The 23,488-nt window shown below is 44.0% G+C and overlaps 1 protein-coding gene across 2 annotated transcripts in view; it reads left to right on the forward strand.

Moving 5' to 3' along the window:
* INTS9 (integrator complex subunit 9) overlaps window positions 1-23,081 on the forward strand; it is a 508,494-nt gene extending 485,413 nt beyond the window's left edge. For both annotated transcript variants that reach the window (XM_086928012.1, XM_086928014.1), the window contains exons 16-17: window positions 21,255-21,392; window positions 22,444-23,081. In XM_086928012.1, the coding sequence (XP_086784138.1) occupies window positions 21,255-21,392; window positions 22,444-22,620 (315 nt within the window). In that variant the 3' untranslated portion in view covers window positions 22,621-23,081. The remainder of the gene's footprint in view (window positions 1-21,254; window positions 21,393-22,443) is intronic.
* Window positions 23,082-23,488: the final 407 nt, after the last annotated feature.

The raw sequence follows: 23,488 nt of genomic DNA on the forward strand, positions 1-23,488 counted from the left end.
AGGTATGTTGTGTGATGCGCAGTGCTGCAGCCTCAGGTATGTTGTGAGATGCTCAGTGCTGCAGCCTCAGGTATGTTGTGAGATGCGCAGTACTGCAACATCATGTATGTTGTGAGATGCGCAGTGCTGCAGCCTTAGGTATGTTGTGAGATGCGCAGTGCTGCAGCCTCAGGTATGTTGTGAGATGCGCAGTGCTGCAGCCTCAGGTATGTTGTGAAATGCGCAGAGCTGCAGCCTTAGGTATGTTGTGAGATATGCAGTGCTACAGCATCAGGTGTGTTGTGAGATGCGCAGTGCTGCAGCCTCAGGTATGTTGTGAGATGCTCAGTGCTGCAGCCTCAGGTATGTTGTGAGATGCGCAGTACTGCAACATCATGTATGTTGTGAGATGCGCAGTGCTGCAGCCTCAGGTATGTTGTGAGTTGCAAAGTGCTGCAGCCTCAGGTATGTTGTGAGATGTGCAGTGCTGCAGCCTTAGGTATGTTGTGAGATATGCAGTGCTGCAGCCTCAGGTATGTTGTGGGATGCGCAGTGCTGCAGCCTCAGGTATGTTGTGAGATGTGCAGTGCTACAGCATCAGGTGTGTTGTGAGATGCGCAGTGCTGCAGCCTCAGGTATGTTGTGAGATGCTCAGTGCTGCAGCCTCAGGTATGTTGTGAGATGCGCAGTGCTGCAGCATTAGGTGTGTTGAGATGCGAAGTGCTGCAGCCTCAGGTATGTTGTGAGATGCGCAGTGCTGCAGCCTCAGGTATGTTGTGAGATGCGCAGTGCTGCAGCCTCAGGTATGTTGTGAGATGCGCAGTGCTGCAGCCTTAGGTATGTTGTGAGATGCGCAGTGCTGCAGCCTCAGGTATGTTGTGAGATGCTCAGTGCTGCAGCCTCAGGTATGTTGTGAGATGCGCAGTGCTACAGCATTAGGTGTGTTGAGATGCGAAGTGCTGCAGCGTCAGGTATGTTGTGAGATGCGCAGTGCCGCAGCCTCAGGTATGTTGTGAGATGTGCAGTGCTGCAGTCTCAGGTATGTTGTGAGAGTGGCAGTGCTGCAGCCTCAGGTATGTTGTGAGATGTGCAGTGCTACAGCATCAGGTGTGTTGTAAGATGCGCAGTGCTGCAGCCTCAGGTATGTTGTGAGATGCTCAGTGCTGCAGCCTCAGGTATGTTTTGAGATGCACAGTGCTGCAGCCTCAGGAATGTTGTGAGATGTGCAGTGCTACAGCATCAGGTGTGTTGTGAGATGCGCAGTGCTGCAGCCTCAGGTATGTTGTGAGATGCGCAGTGCTGCAGCCTCAGGTATGTTGTGAGATGTGCAGTGCTACAGCATCAGGTGTGTTGTGAGATGCGCAGTGCTGCAGCCTCAGGTATGTTGTGAGATGCGCAGTGCTACAGCATCAGGTGTGTTGTGAGATGCGCAGTGCTGCAGCCTCGGGTATGTTGTGAGATACTGGATAATTAAACTTGTGTACTGCGCTACGTACACAAGAACGCAGACAAGCCACACCATCGGATAGCAGGCACTTGCCATGAATCTTTAATGCAAGCACTTGAGTTTGATTTGGTCATAAAATGCAGTGAAAGTGAACTATAAAAATAAATAGATTGTAAAAGATCATGAATGAGGCATTTGAAATAAGAAAACTAAATAGGACCTTATGTGGAAATGTGATACTGTGTTCTTTTAACAACAAATAGATACGTATCGTTCGAACTCTCTGAGATGTGGCTGTACTGATATAGTTAGTCATTTATTTGAATTTTTATTGTGCTTTTATCCTAAGCGATAGTATAAGTAAAAGAGAGTACAGTAAACAAATCATGAAATACGAGCAAAGCAAAAGAAGTCCCATAAACCCTCATCAGCTTCAGAAAAAAACTAAAAACCTGTTTTTTTTTCATTATAATTTTTGCCTTAGCGATGGTTCTGTATTCTGAGCGCCAAAACACCCCCGGGTAGTTGCGCGCTATAAAAATCGCATAAACATAAAATGTGCAAAGATGGAGGTCGGCGATTCAAGTTGCACACCAACTATTTGGCACCCATCTCTGATTTTGCTATTTGACTCATGTGCTTCGCAAAATCTCCAACCGCATTGAGTTGCAGAACAACCTGCCTAATGAATAGTAATTAGGCAAGTTGCAATTGAAGATTCACTAAGTTTGGCTACAAACACAGGGCCAGTGGCCTGCTAGGAACAGCAGACCACCGTTTCTGCGCTTGATGTCCCAAAGAGGAGTCTGTATTTCTTTAAGGAAGTGGTGCTGCTTTTAAAGATACAAAATGTTTCCTGTTGGGCACATAGGACCATGGCCCGCTCCCCTAGGCCACCCAACACAATTCTGTAAGGGGGTGCTGTCCATTTGGGACAACTTCCCCTTTGTTACCCCCCTTTTGTGCAGTTACTTTTTCATTGGTTTAAAACCACTATTGCAGTCACAACGCATTGATGCATCTGATTGGGATCCACTATTAGGAAAGAAAGGACCTTTTACGCGCCTTCTTAATTGTGCATTAGAACGAGTGAGTAAACCCATTTTGCTAATCAAACACCGCGTACAGGGAGGAAGAGGACAGCAGAGAAGGCCGTGTCCAGCTGATATCTAGCAGGTTCTGAAAGAGGGAGTAAGTCAACCAGTAAAAAAGTGCAAAGTCGTTTACGCATTTATAAACAATTCAAAAATAAGGCAATTAAAAACAGTGTAAAAAAGACAACTAATTCAAACAAGGTAAATGGGATGTGGTTGCCGTTGGGTTCTGGCCGTTTAGTACTCCCAGATTTTTGCTTTTTTGATCACGTAGTTTTGGACTTTCTACTGTGGGTGAGTCTCACTACTTGTGTCTCACCCAATGTAATCACATGGTCAGTGGGCTGTGCATGTTTACGACCATCATCCGCCTTTTAAGATAAGGCTGCTGTGACGCAACTATTGGTAAGTGACACTTGGCTGGTTAAACTTGCACACGTGCGTGGGCTGCGCATTTGAAACTACTGTCGTGCGCAGCCTAGCACAGAGGGGACTCTGCAAGGTTTGATGTTGACCTGGGACCGACCTTACAATATAAGTGGGAAATCATAGGTAAAGTCAATAGGGTTTACTGTTTTATATGCAATGAAATGATATTATACACATAAGGGGAAATCTGCCTTACAGTGCAGTTTTGCTTCCCTTGGGCCTACATAGTCCAGCAAGGTATCAAACTGGGGTGAAACGCGCACACAGTTTGAATAAGCAGGTCCCAAGATCCTACATGTACATCTCATGGGATTTCTAGATTTTTCATATTTCACTGGCTCAACTCAGGATCAGATTTCAGATCTTTTGTCACCCTGCAGGGCCAAGTTATTTACTCTGCTCCCCATAAGAAGGAACAAAGACCTCCCACACCATGGTCGGGACGGCCTAGGCCCACTGAACAAAGGAGGAAGCCCAACTCCTGGAGCCAACACAGGAGGGGGCTCACCCTTGAAGAGTTGGTGGGAAAGTCCCTGGTAGTGGTGTCATCTCGGGGTGGTGCTGAGGACACTAGAGGAGATGCGAACGGAGGCCTTTTTTCTGTACCATCTTGAATTGTCCCAGCATGCTATGTGGGGAATTGGGAAAGGTGTGAAGGGGTGAATTGGCACCCTAGGATTGGCCGGGGCTAACTGGCTTCTAGAATGTTCCACCCCCATTTAAAAACACGTACACAAGGGAGAGAAAAGTAGTTGGACACTAAACTTGGTCGGCAACACCACCATAGAAATCTGGAAGGATAAGCACTCTGATTCACTGATAGACTAAGGACTCTGACTACAGCTTACCCTACCTAGGTCCTTTGGGTCTCTCCAGGATCATTAAGGCTAGTTCCCTTACACCCCCTAAGAACCATTTGGGGGAATGTGCCCCAACAGGAGGAGAGGATCACCAGAGACAGAGGAAAGCTGGCTCAAGAAGCTAGTGGAACCAAAGCTTCTATAGTGTGCTACTCCGGGTTGGGCCAGTGTCCTGGGGTTGGCGCAAGTTCATAAACTTGAGCTTGGGAGGGATTGTGCGTGGAGCAACCTCCTCAGGTTTTAGGGGTTGCACCGTCGCACTCCACCTAAGAGAGGAAGGAGATGGCAGTGGGCTTGATCCTGCTGCCCGGATAGAATCAGACATGCAACACAACAGCCCCCTCCCCCCCAAAAAAAAGACGCACGGCACCAGGCAGTGCTGCAAAAACAAAGCGGCCGGGGCCGCTAATATTATAATCACTGCTTCCCGCATGGGAGCCCTCCATAATGCAGGGCTTATTTTGCCCTAGGAAGGGTGCTTTGTGGTGGCCCAAGATGGGCCAGGGCACCACCTACATGTTCTACAAAGTATATGGGGGCTGCAGGAGTCCTCGTGGGTAACCTGTTGAACATTGGCCTTAAGTTTCGGGGGTCATGAAAAGCATGCCCGTAGGCTTTTCCTCATTGGTTTTCAAGCCTTCCTAAGACTCGAATGTTTGTTCTTCAGCCTAGGAGTGCAGCACCCTCTAGGGGTTAGTTCTGTTGCTGATTTTTATCTGGCCTGAAGGTGTATAAAAAGTCTCAGACACATGTTATGTTTATTTTAAATACTTTATTGATCATATGTTGCTAATCTTGTTTTTTGATAAATATTCAGATTCTTTATTGGTAATAACTACTGCATTTAGACATGGTTAATGATTATGGTGATAGAATGATTATTTTGACGTGGTTCTTGAGGTGACCCCCATGACAAAGCCAATAGGATGACTTGTATGTTGAGGTGATGACTATTTGACAGTGCCAGTAGGCCTGTCTGAGTCAAAGTGATACCCCCCCAATATTGTGATGTCTGTCTGGAATTGGTGGGAGCTACTGTGATTGTGGGGGTCACGACCCAGTAGGGATAAAATATGATTTCAGAATGTCACCTAAAGTATTTCCGTCTGCCTGATGTATATATTTGTAAATTAACACATAATATTTAGTATTGTGTGTAATAAATGCAGTTTTACTTTAACAAAGAGGAAAAGCTGACTGAACAGTCATTTATTGAGTGTTATTATTGCATGCCAGAGAATGGTGATTACTAGCCCACACCACCTCCCCTGAGTAGGCTTTGGACTGCTCTGCTTCGCCACCCTAAAAGAGTCAAGTGCAACAATGGGGGGCTTGACTCCCAGTAAGGGAAAGCTGTGGACTTATTACTTGCACAAGCCTCACATGCTGTATATCTAATGACCCAATTTCTTAGAAGTGTTATGTGATCAGAATTCCTAAGACCAAATATTATGTGAACAGTGAGTGAAGAATAGATTGTAATGAGAACTAGGCTTATTTCAGAAGGCTTGCATAGAATGAACCTTATTACCAATTTATTGCATACTCCCCTCCCAGCCGTCCCTTCCTTAGGAGAGAAGAGTCTCTAATATGCATGTATTTTATCTGTTGTTTTTTTTCAATGGCACTCTGGAAAATTTGGGCAGTAGATAAAAAAAAAATACAATTGTTGTAGTGCAGTGGACCAGAGGATAAATGCTCATGGAAAACTAATGCATAAGTGAACACAAATATAGACAGGTTTTATAATAGCTGATTGGGTAGGCAAAGAAGAAAGCATGTGATACATGCAGTAAAACAGTGCATAACGGCCAGCAGCATGCAGATGGGAAGCACATAATGTAGTATTCAGTAAGGTGCATGGTTTCGCACTAAAGGTGCACATTATTACACTTTTTCTAATGATTATTATTAGCACACAACGTCTCCAAACCATACAGCTGGCACAGTGTTTATCACTTCAGTAACACATCCATATTCTCTTACACTCTCCAGATCGACCTACGGCAATAAATTAAAACTTACCACAACCAGATGCTCGTAGCATTGCCACTAAACCATATATTAGGCAAAAAATCCTCAAATCTAACTGCCACCGGCAGCCGAACTCAGGGCAACCATAGGCCCGGCAGAATGAAACAAACGGCAGTGTCTTTTGGTAGCCACAACCATGCACATCATTGTAATTGTATTTATATAGCACGTTCTACCCCTCACAAGGCTTTTTTGGCAAGTAGCATGCTACTCAGGAACCCAAACAGGATTTGTGGGGGATTAGTACAAAGAAATATGAAATGAATTTGAGCGGTGGACATGTTAGTCTGTTATTTGGATTGAAAAGGGATAGTGGTGGGATGTAAAGAGGTAAAGGTCTAGAGAGGTTTTTGTCGGGGGAGTTCATAGCAGTAGAAGGAGGTTTGGGATGAGTAAAGGGGAGGTGGAGGGTGAAGAGTCCGAGGGAAGGGTTTAGAAAGGCTTGTTTGGGAGATTTGAATAGTAAAAGAGGTATGAGATGATGCAAGGAGGGGGAGTGGAGGTAAGAGTCCAGGAAGGGGTATTTGGGGGATCATAGTAGTGGTATGGGGTTTGAGATGAGAGAGAGTGGAGGTAGAGGATATATTGAGAGAAGGATAGGGTGAGAAATAGGGTAGAGCATTGAAAAGAGCAGTTGAATGAGGTTTGAGATGAGTCAGAGAGTTGAGGTAGAGAACATAGAGAGAGGTATAGGGTAGTGCTTTGGAGAGAGTAGTAGAATGAGGTATGAATTGAGTCAGAGTGGGGGTAGAGGATATATTGAAAGAGGTATAGGGTGAGATGTAGGTTAATGGATTGGGGATGCTGAATTAGAAGCAAAGTAAAAAATATAAAGGATGGATAAGTACAGGGAAGGTTTATATGTATAAGGAAGGTAATAGATGCAGATTTAAGTTGTATTTAACTCAGACTTTCAAGTATTGTTGTACTTTAAGCAATTGTTTGTGTGTAATTCAATAGTGAAGCGATTGTAGAAAAATAGTTATGATAAAAGATGTACTTATTTATGCAGTTACCTATCTACATGTTAAACATAAAATAATATTACTATAAGTAATATGTACATTTGTTAAGCGGAACTATCAAATATTTATATATTTAAAACATAATTATTATACACGTTTATACAAAGCAATACACATCTGTAGGTAGACATCTATAGTCCAAATAAATGCTTTCATACAGAGGGATATGCTGTATATTGATGTTTGAATATGCTAGTTATGTGGGGAAGAGCCAGCTCGTGAGTAGTCTTCTTAAGATAAGGTAATTATCCATGGATCTTATGTTTGGGGTAAAGAGTTCCATAGTTTGGCTGCATGAACAGAGAAGGCTTTGCCACCTATGTTTTTTTTCTTGTATGATGGGATTTTGAAGTGCGGTGCCAATTTAGAGCAGAGATTCCTTTGTTGAATGAATTTGATGATTTTATAAGAGTGGTCCTCTTCCATGTATTGCTTTGTGGGTGATACAAAGCAGCTTGAATGTGGATCTTTATGCAACCAGTAACCAATGTAGGGCTCTCAATGCAGGGGAGATATGGGCATGTGGCTTTATATGTAAGAGTAGTCTGGCAGCAGAGTTCTGATTCCGTTGTAGTCTTTTTTCAGTTGTTAAAGGTGATCCGTTGTTGAAGCTATTGGCGTAATTGAGTTTTGACAGAACAAGAGAGATAGTAGCCTGGACCTTGTGTAGAAAACCCAGGCGGGTGAAGATATTTTGCAGAGTTTTTGTAGTAACAAAGCTTGATCTTGCTATTTTGTCTACTTGGGAATTCATTGACAGCTAGGAGTCCATGGTGATTCCTAGGTTTCTTACTTCCTTTAATACTTTATGCAGGGTTCCCAGATCATCAGGTGAGGTGGCAAGTGTGTCATAATGTTTCCAATAACCACACAGGAGTATTTCCATTTTGGAAGCATTCAATTTATGATGACTCCATGTCATCCATTGATCCAGGGCTCAGAGAAAACTGAAAATTGGTGAGTTTCCAATGTCTTCGGCGCTTTCCAGTTTAAGGAGTATTTGTGTGTCATCTGCATAGTTATAGCATGTGAGGTGGAATGGATTTATCAGTGCAACTAATGACTTCATGAAAATGTTGAAAAGCATGGGTGAGCTAATAGAGCCTTGAAAAACCTCTGCTTTTGCGAAGTAGGGTTTGGAAGAGAAAGGGGGGGGGTATGGATGACATTAGTTCTGTTGTGAAGGTAGGATGTGATCCAGTCTAGAGCAGCCTCCTCAATGCCAGCTTTATAGAGTCTTTGTATTAGACTGTCATGGTCAACCGTGTCAAAGGCAGCTGAGAGGTCCAAGAGAAGTAGTGCAGCAACCCTGTTCCAGTCGATTGTGTTCTAAAGCTCATCCCAGATGGCAACAAGGGCAGATTATGTGCCTCTAGCTGGACAGAATCCTGTTTGGAAGTCTGAAAGTATGGTAATTATCTTCAATGAGTTGTGATTTTTGGGAGAATGCAGCTCTTTCTATCAGTTTGCCCAGAAAAGGTCAATTTGTAATGGATCTGTAGTTGTCAGGGTTATGGGGGTCCAGTTTTTTTTTTCTTTAGTAATGGGCGTATGTATGACTTTTTTAGTTCTTCTGGAAATATTCCCGTAATTACGTAAATGTTGATGATACTTCATACTGGTGTTGCAGCAGAGGTAGTTAGAAGACTTTTCTTGAAGGTTTGTGGTGGACATGGGTCAGAAGGGCTGCCAGCTGGCCTGCATGCTTTGACCAGGTCCATAAATTCAACTTGTGAAATTTGTTTGAAGGAACAGGGAGCCTGGGTTAGCATACTCTTGGATTGTTGTTTTGGAAAAGGGTCGATGATGGTGGTTTTCTTTGAGTCCACAGTGTCTGATTTGGTTGTTTAATAATTTGCCACTTTATCTGAAATCTCGAGAAATGGGATGAGCTCTTTCTAGTCAATTTGGTTTATGAAATTCAGTGAGAATTCAATGGAATTTTTTTATTTTCTCATTAGGCATTTTGAATTCTGTCTAAATAGTATTTATGTTTTGCTTTTTTGATAGCTGACTTGTATAATCTGTTAAGTTTCTGGAGGCGAAGTTTGTCTTGATTGATGTTTGTTTTGATCCAAGTACGTAGCACTAGATGTTAGCTGTGTTTCTAAGTGTTCAAAACTGAGTTTGTACCACAGAGGATGCATGTAAGGTGGTTTTATGCGTGTTGCTTTGTGTTGTTTTATGTTGGAAAGCAAGCAAATGGTGGTCTGACCATGTGACTCAAGTAATTGCTTGAAAGGTAACTAGTTCTGTATTTGCAAAAATGACATCTAGGATGTGCCCAGGGATGTGTGTGGGTTTGTGGACGATCTGATGCAGTGTCTAGGCCAATGATGATTGTTTTTGGATGGGACATATTGGGTTTGTCAAACCAAATGTTTAAGTCACCCTTAATGCATATGTTGGAGTGAAGTGTAATAAGGTTTGAAACTGTCTAGAAATGTTTCTGGGAATGTTGCTTTGCTATGTGGAGGTTTTTAAAGGAGTAGGAAGTTACAGGAGGAAGACGGTGTAGGGTTGCATCTGGCGAAGAGGGCCTCACAACCTTGTATGGAGATTTTCTCAGTTTTAGTGATATTTAATGCTTGCTTGAACACAACAGCTAGGCCCCCTCCTCTTTTGCCTAAATGTTTTTGTGTGATAGTTTGATAGCCTGGAGGAATGGATTTTTGCAAGACTGGAGCTGTATCATCTCCCAACCATGATTCGGTTATGAAGAGTAAGTCAGGCTGTGTGTGTCAGTGAGAAGGTCATAGATGTGATGCTTGTTTTTTGAGAGAGATCGAGCATTTATTAGTTAACAGTTTAGAGAATGTGCTTTGGTGATAGTGTGACTTTGCGTTGTAGAAGAGTGAGAAGCATTTTGTGGGGTTGTAGCAGGTGTCCTTAGTGCTGGTGTTAACTGTATGAGGATAGCAAGTGTAGCTGATCTGTATCGTGTTCCTCGTCCAGCAGGCTAAGAAGGCATTTTGATGGGTCTGTGTATGTAGGTGGTGGAGATGGTGATTGGGGGTGAGTAGGTGAGCTGTGGTTTTTTTTTTTAGCGCAGCCTTGTTGTGCACTAGACCGGTTTAAGAGCCATCATGGATATCCACAAACGATTAAGGGCTTTTGTTTTAAAAACAAGGGGCTGCCAAAGTGTTACCTTTTAGGCCTTCTTTAGGATGTTCTCGAATGTTGATCTGCGAAGATTTGTTTCCTAAGGACAACGGATCTAGAATCTACTCATTGTAGATCTCCATAACATGATCTGGCTGAAGCAATCCAATATAATCCATCACATTACACAGATCTATCCTAACATTGCAACCCCCTGCCAATGTAACTCCCCTCTCAATAGTATGAAACGCAACCAAACAGTGTCCACAGTGACTCTGGTTAACGAGTAAAGTGTGCTCATGATCGCTCCAGTCGATATATTAACCCATTGAACTATCTCGTTATATAGATTAGAGCTAACGATCTACTGTTTACACCTTGAAGTCTGTTATTTTCTCTTTCACTTGTCCTGCTTTGTCCCTTTCCTGCATTCTCTTTATGGTTTCATCTCTAAACCTGTGTGTTTCAGCCATTTCTGCAGTCTCGCTACAGAATGCTCCAAATGTTTGTCAGCGGACAGCATTGCATGTAATACTCCACGGAGAAATCCTTGCTCAAGATTGGATATCTTTAGTGTCAATCTCAGTTGCTTTGTTCCAATATGATGCTGTCCTCCCTTTCAGTGTCTGATCCGCCCACAAGAGAGTTTTGGTTTTCTGTTGGTAAATGAGTCATTCGTCGAGCTCCAAACACAACATTACAGAATCACATTTAAACACCAGTTCGCTACCTTTCAGGGCCATCTAGCAGTCGCTAGTAAAACTGCAGCAGAAATGTGGCAGAAACAACATCGATCTTGAGAGACATCGAAGTATACTTTAAGCAAGCTTTTGCAATGCCAAAACGTCTCGCTTGTATATAAAGATAAGCGAAACCAATTGGTATTGCCAATGCTAGTTCTTCCTCTTTATTTTGTTTACCCTCCTCTCATTTTCTGACCTCTTTCTCTGTGTTGTTCTTTTCATCCCCTACCAATTTTTCTACCATCGATTGATCTGTTTTTGCTGTGATACTTTTACGCCTTTTCCTTCTCTTTCCATCTTCTTGGGTACTGTATGCCAGGGTGCAGGTGCAGTGCCAAATGCAGCAGAGGAAGGCATGAGAGGGCCAGGGGGAGCAAAGGGCTGGTAACAGGGACCCGGGGGCAGGACTGGACATCAGGCCCATCAGTTTATGAGGGTTTTGTCCACAAGTAAATCCGCCTGTGGATTGCATGCATAGCACCAGTGGTGTAGCGCACATCTCCGCAACTGGTGCACGGAGTGACCACAAGCTCTAGATCGCGGGGCCACCACAGCGGCTGCCCACTGGTAGCATGGCCTGCCATTGCAGTATCAGTAGAGACCGAAAGACGACGCTTGGATGAAGGTCTGCTATTCTATGCTCTAAATCTACAGCCTTTTACTGAAAAGGGGGGGTGTGGACCCGTATTCATGAAACACATATTGTTTCATACATCAGTTCTTAGTCCTTGTGCAAGCAATGAAGCACCGCAAACGTTTTAAAGTTCTAAGTATCTGTAATCACAATGTCGTTCGTTATGATTAAATATGTGTCATATGCATATTTACCACACTGTCCATTAACATGTCATATTATCATATCCACATTTGGTCATTTTGTTTAATTTTGTTACAATGACCGGAATATCTTTGCACACTTTTTTGTTTGGCGCAGGATGTCTATGGCTCACCTGCTTACCGTGTACAGTGGCCTTGGGCATGCTCTTAAGTCAATTCTTTTTTGTTTTAATAAAGGTATTTAATTTTTTCCTGACAAACTTCTCGGATAGACTGATTTTTTTTTTCCTCTGACAAAGAACTGCTGTATGAAACCATGAGTTTTCGACAATTAGTGGCTATTTATATGCGATTAGTGATACTGGACTACAACAAGTGGGTAACGCTAATCCCTATGTCAGCGTGCAGGATTCTTTTTATGTTTTTGCACAGGCACATTCTGACGTCAGAACATGCATGTAATGGAATAATTACCTGAGGTTGTAATAACTTATTACTAGTGATTTCCTGGTATCACTGCCATGTGCAAGAGTGTACACCGACCTATCTGCATTCGGTGACCTGTAAAGGGATAGAGCTGTGTGCTCCCATCTACCAGGGCTTCTCCTGCAGGAGAGGCCAAGGGATGCTGTGGCAGCCTTCTGCCAAAGAGAGGTACTCGCACGAGGCTGGCCTACGGCCAAGGAGGCAAATTCAGGAAAAAGGGTGAAAGTTCAGTATACAAATTCTGAACAAATGGTCAAATATTAAAGGCACGTCTGAGATCAAACAATTCTAAGGTGGCGATACACCTACAAGTCAAAACAAGTTTATATTTTTGGGTTTGTATAATATATAGTAGTATTGATCAAACATTCACATGTAGCAAACACAAACATAATATACACAATCTGACAACTAACATCAAGGACAGTTTCAATTTTGCCGCCATACCATGAATGATAGTGTCAAAGGTAGCTCTTTGTTCGTAATCGTAGACTTAGAATTCATTACTGTCTTTAGACCTTTCTTGAAGATGTACTTTTTATCAGCACTGGCAGACATAAGAAGTTCTTTGTTCGCAAGAGCAAATGAGTAGAAGTTTGAGCAGGAATATCTCAAAGTAACCTGAATCTGAAGTTTGGCTTCAACAAGTTCGATATTGCGTCCATTTCGTGCGTGGGTCCATGTGAATTTCCCCACATCTCTGTCATTCCATGCATGTCCCTTTGTGTGGCCGGCCCTCTCACCAGCTTCTAGATGTCCTTTCCATCATTCAGGCTTTCGGAACCTCACTTCCGGGTTCTATCCCCAATCCATCGCCTCCCTCCCCAATGCTGCATGCTATTTGTGTGCCAATGATATTCAAACTGTGCATTTTACTACCCAAACCTCCCACTCATGAGCCTTGACATGGACTAGGGTCATACAAAGTATCCTCTGCATCCCCAGTGAGATCAAATACCCCAGAATCCCATCTTGAGTTGGAGAGGGTCAAAAAGAGCTCTTAAAAACAATGTACTGTACCTGCTTCCATCACTGCAGATGTTTAGGGAGCATAGATCCAACTTTCTGCACACTCCGGGCACAATAAATTCTGCTACACATGAATGAACACATGCAAACTGAGGCCTGAAGGAACACTAGCCAAAGGGCTGGTGCAGGGCAGCTAGGGCCCAATGTCACCAGAGCAAGATAGGGAACCAGGGCATGCTGAGATAGTGGGCCAGGCAAGACCCAGAGGGGGAGAGAGAGAGCGAGATAAACTATGGGAATTCTTTCGACTTTTGTGTGCGCGTTTCGAACCTACAAAAGGATCAGAGCATAAATGGGCTTCTCCAGGACATTCCTCTTCCTACTTATGGCTTGGACATGTACCGGGGAAAGATCTGAATGGACCCTACCTATCTTGAGAAGCTGCTTATTGCTTAATCAGAAAAGCTTCGGAAGAAGAATTCATACAATCATATTGGTTTAGTGAAAGTATCTTAAAAATCCTATGTTTAGGAGCATACTTTATGTTGGAATACGCATATAAAAATAATGATTGCATTTTCATTATAAAGGCAGCAGTTATGTGAAGGAGAATTCTAAAAACGTTTAAACAAAAAAAATTATATGCAAAATTGAGTTTGGTTCAAAATATTTCAAGATAAAGTGAGCGTAAGGCGCACATCGTTTGGGTATGAATATGTGTGTGCATCAACTGAAACCCGGGATGTCGGGTAAAGGACCTAGTCAGAGGTTAGGGATAGGGCATCCAATCGGTGAGATTCGGAAATGCCTCCAGGAAAGAAAAATTTCTTTCTTGAGTCCCCTCATTCTCCAGGGTTTCCCCACGGTGACGTGTTTCATCATAGGGGCCATCCCAGCTCTCTACGAACTGGGGCGTGCTGCCACTTGCGAGATTTACGTAGGAGCACTTATGTGGAAGACTATATGTATTGCAGAAAATGTGGTGGAGTGGGATACAGTGAATTAAAATTACCTTGCTAGTGGGCCAAAATACTTTATTGCTCCTAGCATGGTATGTCTAAAATGGGGTGATACAGGGAAAAACTAACTATAATGGGTTAGAGATTCAATGTATGGATCAACATGTTTCGAGCATATCCCAAGCTCTTCGTCAGGACCACACAGGGACCAACCCTGTGTATGCCACTCCTAATCAGCCTAAGTACGGTAATAAAGATATTTAAACAAAAGAAATAAACGCTGCAACTAATAAAGCATGCGTTACTTGTATACATACGATCAACATTTGTATCACCTAGTATTTTAAGGGAAGCAAAACTGTATTTCACTGTGCTTCATGGACCGCGGGGGTCGATGGTTCCCAGAATGCACTTTTTCAATTGAGAAAGTCTCGCAGGTAGTCACCTAAACGTCTCCCCACCGGACTCGTAAAAAACCTCTACCTCCCCCATTCATTTGAAATTGTATGTGTGTGCAGCAACCATGTGGTAGCAGGATGGATGCATGGAGTGCGCCCAATTCATGGTGGGCAAGAACATGTCCACATCCTTGTGGGACAGCAATGCAGATGTGTGTCCCTTGTTAGTGGTGGACAAGCGTGGTCTCTCTCTTTTCCAGTATCAGATGTCTGTTGGACAGGCACAGACAGGTTAGGATGGCTACCTTTCTTTTGTCCATTTGCTGAAATACATTCGGACCACCAGCACTGCCCAGAAGACATCAGCGGCATATAATGCACCTGCTGCTCTGCACCAAACAGATGTCGTCACTTATTGATGACTAGTGTTCAATTAAAACTGCCCTGCAGCCAGTGTCTTTTTGACATTGTGGTGAGATAGCTGGGTAGTGTCACAGTCCATGTCGAACAAGAGAACCTAGAAAGAGGACAGTCAGTAAAGGAGCGCAGAAGAGAGGGGCTGCTTTGTTCTTGGGGCATGGTATATTTAAAAAACATATATCCATTCAGAATGCCCAAAAAAACATTGTTTTTACATAGTACTGTTATTTTCCCATTGACTGTTATTTTCCCATTGACTGTTTTGAACATATTAGTGCCAGATGGAAACAATTGACCTTTTACTTATTGTATTGAGCCTTCCACTGGAACACCCTTTAAGAAGGCACTGACACCAGGGCTCGAACCCATACCCTTCAAACTTTTCACTGAGCCTTATACTAGTAGTAGCAGAACATGCTTTCTACGCCGTCACATCTGAACGAGGACTCCAGGACTCAAACCCTTCACTTTCAGACTGGGAGCCTTACCTCTTAACCATCAGATTACACGTGACTCTGCGCTGACCCCTGTGACAGGGCGACTGGCATTTGATCTGAAAACGCAAGTCAATGAGGTTCCATATTTGAGTATAGACTGACAGCTGTGCCATTTACAGAATAGGATGGAGGAGGGAAAGAGAGAGATATGCTGCTCTGTTTTTGGGGCATGGTATTTTAAAAAACATATTTCTAGACAGAATGCTAAAATAATTGTTAGCACCTAATCGTACTTTTCTTTCATTAACCAGCAGTATTTTGGATATACTGGTGCAATGTGAAAAAATTGACCTCCAAGCCTTGCAATGGAACACACTTTAGGAAGGCACCTGAACCCTTAAACTTCAGACCCAGAGTCTTACCCCTTAACAATTAGGCCACATGGGACTCTAGATTGAATATCAGAGTTATGTTTCCTTTCACATCAACAAACATACATGCCAATGATGTTCCATGGGCGAGTGTGCTACATCATTTACACAACTGGATGAGAGTTAGTGGAGAAGAGAAAATGGGGAAAGAAAAACTGAGAATTAGAGAGAGAGAGAGACCCTCTGGTATAGGTGTGAAGACAGTCCGCTAGGAAATGACCGAAGGCATGCAAGGAACACCCCGAAGTGACCCCAAGGCTCCACCCCAGGCAACACCGCCAACAATCACGCAGACAAGCAGTGTTGTAAGTGCTAGGATTGGCTGGCGACATGCAAGTCAGTTCTGGGTCAGTTTCCACATACAGACCACAGTCCAGAGCGGCCATTGGAGGATGGCTGTTCGGGTATCCCTTGCAAACAGTGCAGTGGACTGAGCTTAGGGTCTGTTTAAATAACGACTTAGAGCCGAGAGTACGCCGGGCCGCTTGTACTGGCGTGTCTTCTCTAAGGCAGGAGAGGCTTGTGAGTCTGTTGCGTCCTGCAGCCCCTCAGACAGTCCCCCGTGTATTATAAGGCACAATGTTCTCCCAAATGGTCACAAGGATATGGAAAACTTTCTCACGTTTCTGTGCTCTTAAAAGTCACTTGACCAAGAGCCTGCGTCTCATCAGGGTCATGGGCCTCCTTGTGAATTTCAGTATCACTATCGCGTTGAGCTGGAAGTACTTTGTCCCATTTAGCACTATGGCGTGCTTAATGATTTTAGCTCGTATGTCTAGTGTGCAGGGTCTGTGCGTCCTTAAGTTGAAGTAAGTCAGCAAAGGATGCCGCCACATTTCTCCTCAAAGTGGGAAAATATTTTTTTTCCAGAGCAGGGGAAGCCCTCAGCGGGCAGGATACTAGTTTGAGTGAGCACTGGGAATCTTTAACTGCTGCTGGTTCTGTGAGGTTACCACTTGTTGTGTGATGCTTAGTGAAGGCTGATGGAGTGGAAGATTTATTTATTTTATTCTAATAGTTTTTTAGAGCACGAACATTACCCTTGTGGTATCAACGCTTTACAGAATTACAGTGAGCCGAGTAGTAAAAGCAGTAGTAACACATTCATCAGGGATGGACTGGCCGTTGCGGGCACCGGGCAATCCCCCGGTGCGCCGCACGAGTGAGGGCCAGTTTTGGGCCGTTTTTTGTTACAGGGCCCCGGCCCCGGCAAAAAGCTCGGCGGCACCCACAACCCCCCCCCCCAAAGTGGGGAGGGGGCCGGCCAAGCACTTTGCTAGGGCCTATTGTGTATTCCAGTTCGGCCCTGACATTCATTCAAGTTGGCAAACAGTCGAATATCAAGGTTACATCGTCAATAGCAACATAATGTCATAGTTCATCCACCGCAAATACCAGTCATAGTTGAGAAGCAAGGGGGTAACACCGGTATTGCACAAAAGAGCGGATTGGGAAGCCGGAGATAGTTATTCATGTGAGCCTCTGCGGAGAATCGAGTCGTGATCTAGGGGAAAAAATGTATTCATGAGGAATTCTTTAATTTCTTCCTTGAATGAATTGATCGAGGGATTCGTTCTGATTTCTCGAGGTAAGGAGTTCCAGATTCTGGGGGAAATCTCAGAGAAGGCACAGTTGTAGGTGTAAAATGAAGGTTACCTCCTGTCAATGATCTATAGCCACTTTTACAACCTTCAAACTGTCAGGCCCTAGTGCACCCAGTTCTGTGTGTGTACAACAATCAACCTTAAAAGGCAGGAAATTGAGCAATGAACTCCTGCTACAAAGTGCAAGTGTGTGTATGAATGTATGTATGTGTGTGTGTATATATATGAGTGTATATATTTATAGGAGTCCTGGAGGACACTGCCCAGAAGTTGGGGAGGGGGTTTTAGCACGTGCCTTGGGTTGCCACACTGCCATTTTCCTCTCAGAGCTAGGTCAAAGGTGCCTTTTAGAAGACACCTTGTAGACAGGCAGTATTTTTATGTAATGATGAATGCCAGTTTCTGCTATTTTGAACTGCACCTTATTGAGTACAAACAGTCCACTTATGTAGCAGCAGAAATCAGGATGTGAAGTCACGACAGTGTGCACGCCTGTGCATGGTCACTTGTACTACAACAACCTAAGGCCGAGAGGTTGAACAGAGATGTGAAGGGCCATTTTAAATTGTGACTTACATTTAATATCCTCAGTGGGAGCTGAAGTTTTAACAACTGTGCGCCCTTACTAGCCACTGGAATGCAATGCAAACACTAGGGTGAATTAAATTTCAATTTGGACCTAAAAAGGCAACCCAACATGTCAGTTGAAGGCTTTACTGCTGGCAATAAGATCCGTATATTGTGCCCCCCAGGCAGTACGGCTCAGCAGGTTTCATTAGATCAGAGTTAACACCATTCCTAGGGCAGGCAGTGCCAAAGCCTGGGTGTCTGCACGTGTTGACTGATGATGTTTGGAAAGGAAGTGTGGCCCTGGCACAGACCTGTTAGTCATGTGCCCTCTGGCAGAGCAGGTGGAGGCTGTATATTCACATGGGGTGGCAGGGATCACGTTTGACCCTCAGCTGACCTGGAACAAGCCGTCCTGCTCTGGGAATGGCTCCAACTCTGGGGGATTGTCAGCTGAGGAATCTGGGAGCCTGTGGAGCGGACTCCTAGTTGGAGGGACTCACGCGAGGGATACCAGTGGGATTAAGAGATCTTTGAGGATAAAGGAGAGTGGATAACCAGGGATCCAGCCGACAGTGAAGTCCAGGGGGAGTCGTTCCGCTGCTTGGCGATTCTGCTGGTTGTTGCCAATGGCAGAAGGATTGCTGGATATATATGTCTCTGAGTAGCTCATGGTCAACAAGGCTTCTACACCTGATGAGAGAAACTCTTATTGTAAAGACTGGGACAAGGTCGCTGTGTAAACTGCAAGGGATGCCTCTACACAGTGTTGATACAATTAACAAAGCTGTTCGTCTGCTAAAAATCTTGGAGAGAACTATATGATAACACATTTGGTTTTACAGTTCCTGAAATGGCATAAATAAATAGGAATTATTGTTTTACTGTTTATCCACCCTGCCGCATTTATTAACTAGTAGAGCCACATTAAGGCGAGCAAGAGTGTAGTTTATCATTTTCCTAGGATTGTGGCAGAAATGTATTGTGCCACTAATACAGCTGGCTAGGACATACACAAATCTCTTATTACAGGAAGTGGTGTGTCCTTTTCAGTGATGATGATTACTGAGCCCCGGGCCCTCTTGAGTGGCCCATAATGTTAACAGTTACTTCCCTACTCTAGAATTACAGTTACCAGGGGGTCCCTGTAATTTCAGAGGTCGGAAATAGCGGGGATTAAATGTTTTAGGAGAATATCATGTGGAAATTAGGCTCACTGTGCCGATTTCTGCATGTTTCCACGGTATTCCACATATAGACTTCACCGGCTCACTGCAGGCTCGGGATTTAGTATCACCAGCTAAACTCATAATCACGATGAGCTCGGTAATTCTGATTACCAGACCCATCTGATATATCGGGCCTTTCATAAGGATGAGATCTTTGAATATGTGCTCTTGACAGGTGATGCCACAGCATAGGTAGCATTCAGATCAGTAGGAAGAAAAGGTAACTTTGTTAAATGGTAGCTGCAAATCTCATTCTCCATGAGGATGCCTTAGTACTGCCGTAAGACGGTGCCCCAAACTGGTCTCCTCGGCCTGTAGGGCTTAGTCAGTACTCCCTTGAACAAGGTCCTGGCTGATGGCAGTCTTTGTATAGGTTTGGCATAAAGTAACAGTAATACCACTAGTCTTGAAATAAGAGTGATGGTGTTCACCTTCAATACACAGGTGGTTAGGTTACCATTAAATGATTGAGGACAACATCTTACATGAACAGTGAATGCAAAAGGGAGGATGGGTGAGGCCCTTAGAGCAACAGTAGTGTTACCCCATCCACACTTCTTCCTGCTACTTCACCTTATTTATCTTTCTGGAGTAACCATGCAAGATTTCTCACCAGAGGTGACATCTGGAAAATGTACCTGGGTCATGTGTGTTCCAGGAACATTTGCCCCAAGTTGCGAAAGTTGTAAACCTTTATGAATGCCCTCGCACTGGGCTACCACACCGTTGCAGAGGAGCGGCACTAATATTTAAGCTGGTGCCACTCTTCACCAAAGCAAAACTTTCCATACGCTCAGGCCTCTGTGGATCCTGTGATGGCGCTTCCTGAATATGAAGCAAAGTGTATGCTCTGCTGACGTGGCCTGCTGCTGTTGTCCATGCCTGCGTGGAATCCGCAACCAGCCCAAAGAGTCCTGCGAACTGGACACACTGCCAATAACCCGCTTCTACTCCTTATCAGACTAAGAAAGGCTCCCAAGATCCCGCAACAGTTGCAGGTCTTGACTTTACCTGGCAATGACACTTCTTTCTTGCTCCAATGCTTTGTTGTGCCCCTTTATCTGACACCTTGCCGTTCCCTTCCCAGGTACCCACCAGCCTCCATCCAGTGTGAGCACAGGCACATCATCGCCTGGAGTGGTCCAGGTGTTGGGAGCGGTGTCCTTGAGCCACATCTTGGGGCTCTTTTCACCCGTTTGAGCTGAGCAGAGACCTTGCTATGAGACGGCTTGTCCGCTAGCCGCATGTAGAAGCTGAAAGATGTCCAACATGGTCCATGTATGTTTCCTTTGGATCTGCAGGGTCAGACCCTACCTCCTTCAGAAAGACAGACCCTGTCTGCACCTTCTCAGTTCCAAGGACTGCACCAGTGTAGAACCTGTGGCCCGACATTAGTAGTAGATACATAAGCTTCGAGTTTCTGCAATCTTGAAGTGGGAGACAGTGTGCGCTTCCCAGTGAGTGCCATCAGTCTTTATTTTAGCACCTGAGGCACTTGATTTTACTGTCTCTTCTCTGAAGTTGCATTATTTGTACTGCGTGTTTGTTATAATTTCTTAAGGGCTCATGATCAACGAATGGTCATGAACAGTGAAATAGGAATTCATGTTCATGCGGATCATGATATTTTGTGTTCTCAAACACTTACAAACAGCACTGTATTTATGATTGTTTAGTAATCATGAACAATATATTTCGCATGTAATGTTGGTTCCCGCCATTACTTACTGTATTTCTTGTAAAATATTTTAGTACTTTATTGATTTTTGTGCTTTTGTTGTTTGAAACTGCCTCTTTCACCCTTTATCTACTGCATTTGCCCATTGCAGAGTTTGCATCTGAAGAGGGTCCCTGTTGGGGTGGAGGCATCAAAGGCAGGTGTGCTAATGGCCGGCTGGCACTGTGCCCCTCTTATTTTGTTATGTGACTATGCTTTTTTAATGAGAAAGCTGATCTTATGTCCTTCAGAGTACGCATCAGCAACATACATAATCGCTTTGTGTGGGATGCATCTGAGAACATGGGTACCAGACGCTGTTAACAGAGATTGGATTTATATGTTATCTAGCCCTGATTACACAGGTTGTCATAAACAATCCACAAACCAATTCCTATAAACCGGCCTTCATGGTAATGTCAGTTAACAACCTCTCTTTCACAAATCTTTGTTGCATTCTAAAGCTGCAACATATGATTTTGCTTAAAAAAATATGATAAGGGTCTTTGCTGACCTCATTTACAAATAACGTGCGGTCTCTCCTTAGCCTGCGCCGAAACCAGTGCAACCTCCAACCAGCAAGAAGAGAAAGAGAGCAAACGAGGAGGCACCAGAGAGCCAGCCTTTCAAGCCCCTGCTCAGCGGCTCCATCCCGGTGGAGCAGTTTGTACAGTCCTTGGAGAAGGTGAGCTCAACAAATGTCTGCATCCTTAAACTGGAGCAAAACAAGAGGGATGTATCTTTAAATTAATATTTTGTTGTCTCAAGCCAACGCCACCTAGATGTGCCCCTGCAGCCAAATTATTTCCATGGTGATCCATAAAATGGCCTAGGATTTGCTCCCATAAATTGTGAAATTGCTCAATGGCTTTTAAACTGCATTGGAACTGTCGCAATGACCCACTGAGGCCTGAAATCGCCCTTCTGAATGACTGCCATTCGCTATGAAATAGATCTTCTGAGTAGTGAAACTGCTCTCAGTAGTCCTGAAATGGCCATAACGGGGGCGTGGATATTAGTGGTGCAGCTGATGCAATGGCTCTGGGACCCAGAAGTGGGAGGAGCTCCATTACTTTGGCTGGTTCATTATGCGGAGTAAAATTGCATGAGGTGCTCAGTTGCTTGACATTAAAGTGTTCCATAGCCGCGCTGAAGTCGGCCGCTTGTTCGCGTCTGTCACCTGCGAGAACAAAACTTTGACTATGAGGTAGTGTGCACTGAGTGCTATATTTGTGAAGGCAGTTTCAGGCGATGGGCACTGCACTCATTTTTTGTTTGGGGGGCTGGACTATGTTTTCATTACCAGACTTTGACCCAGAGCAAAAGGGAAATATTAAGGGGTAGAAAAGAAAACAATGAGCGAAGCCCCTCCTTGCTCATTCCTATTCCCCTCACTATTAGTACTAAATGTTCTGCTTTTTTCAGCCACTCCCCAAACTCCTCCCATACTGAACCTATGTTTGCGGAGACCTCCACATAGGAAAGGCGGAAGTCTCCACACATAGGTTTGTGATTGGCATGTTGTAGCACGTGAGTAGTACAACTGCAGTACTACTAAACCCATACCACAAAATGCAGTTTATAAATAGGCCCTTAATGTCATACAGGGGCATTGGTAAGGAGTTATTGTGGGGCAGCGTATGTGCAACAACAGCTTCCTTAATCTGCGTTGTCACTAGGTAATGTCTCATTATGCATCTTCTGCCTGTTAACTCTGCCTCCCGCCCTTTGTGCAGAATGGGTTCAGCGATGTGAAGGTCGAGGACACAGCCAAAGGCCACATTGTTCTTCTCCAGGAGGCAGAGACCCTCATTCAAATAGAAGAGGATTCCACGCACATCATCTGCGACAACGACGAGACACTGCGAGTAAAGCTGCGGGACCTTGTTCTGAAGTTCCTGCAAAAGTTCTAACCATTGTTGCACCCATAATCCAGCTCAGACGCCATCTTGGGTCTCTTGTGAAAGCAACAAAAAAGCAGGAGATAATTCATTCCGGGGAAAGTGATGTGTTATACACGTCACTCCATTGGGGGACTCATGTGGGCCTAGATTATGACTGAATGCCAAAATTTCATAAGTGTTAGACATTGGTGAAATATCATGCACACCGTGGCACGAAGAAGCTTGCATATGAGCTACCAATCCAGCCTGCAGCAAGGAAGGCTTCAGCAGCAGAATTTACCAGGTAAATGTATCTGGGCCAGTTCCAGTCCTGCTCTGGGGTGTCTGACCTTTACAGCAGAATGTGAGACTTGCAACTGCGGAACCAGCGATGATTATTCATCCTTTGGGACTGCAGCACACGCCACCAACAGCAATATGTATTTTGATGTACAATGTTTTCTAAGGTTGTAATAAAATGACTCCTTTTATTTTTCTTTATTATTTACTTTTACCTCATGGTTTCTAATGTGTTGCAGGGAAGACCATTAGTGATGAACTGTAAGAAAACTATTTTTTAGACTTTTAAGGCAGCAGCTATTTTAAAGAGGAAAATGTAAAGATTTTCGTTTTTTTATTAAAGCAGAACAGAACTTTTGCATCAAATGTTGGAAATTGTGGCACAAGAGAAATCCCCATTGTAACAGAATATAGGCATGCAAAGTTGGATTTCAAGTTACATTTGCTTTAGTTATTTTGCCCATTGAAAGTGTTTTGACAATAATGTCAAAATATCACTTGGTGGACTAGTGCGGCTTTTGCATCTCATTTCATGGCCATCTATTAGATTAAGTTGATGCTTGCCTGTATGACATCAAAGAGCATTGTTTTTTTTGTT

Source organism: Lissotriton vulgaris, chromosome 6, assembly GCF_964263255.1.
Source record: "Lissotriton vulgaris chromosome 6, aLisVul1.2, whole genome shotgun sequence".
Classification (NCBI taxonomy): Eukaryota; Metazoa; Chordata; class Amphibia; order Caudata; family Salamandridae; genus Lissotriton; species Lissotriton vulgaris.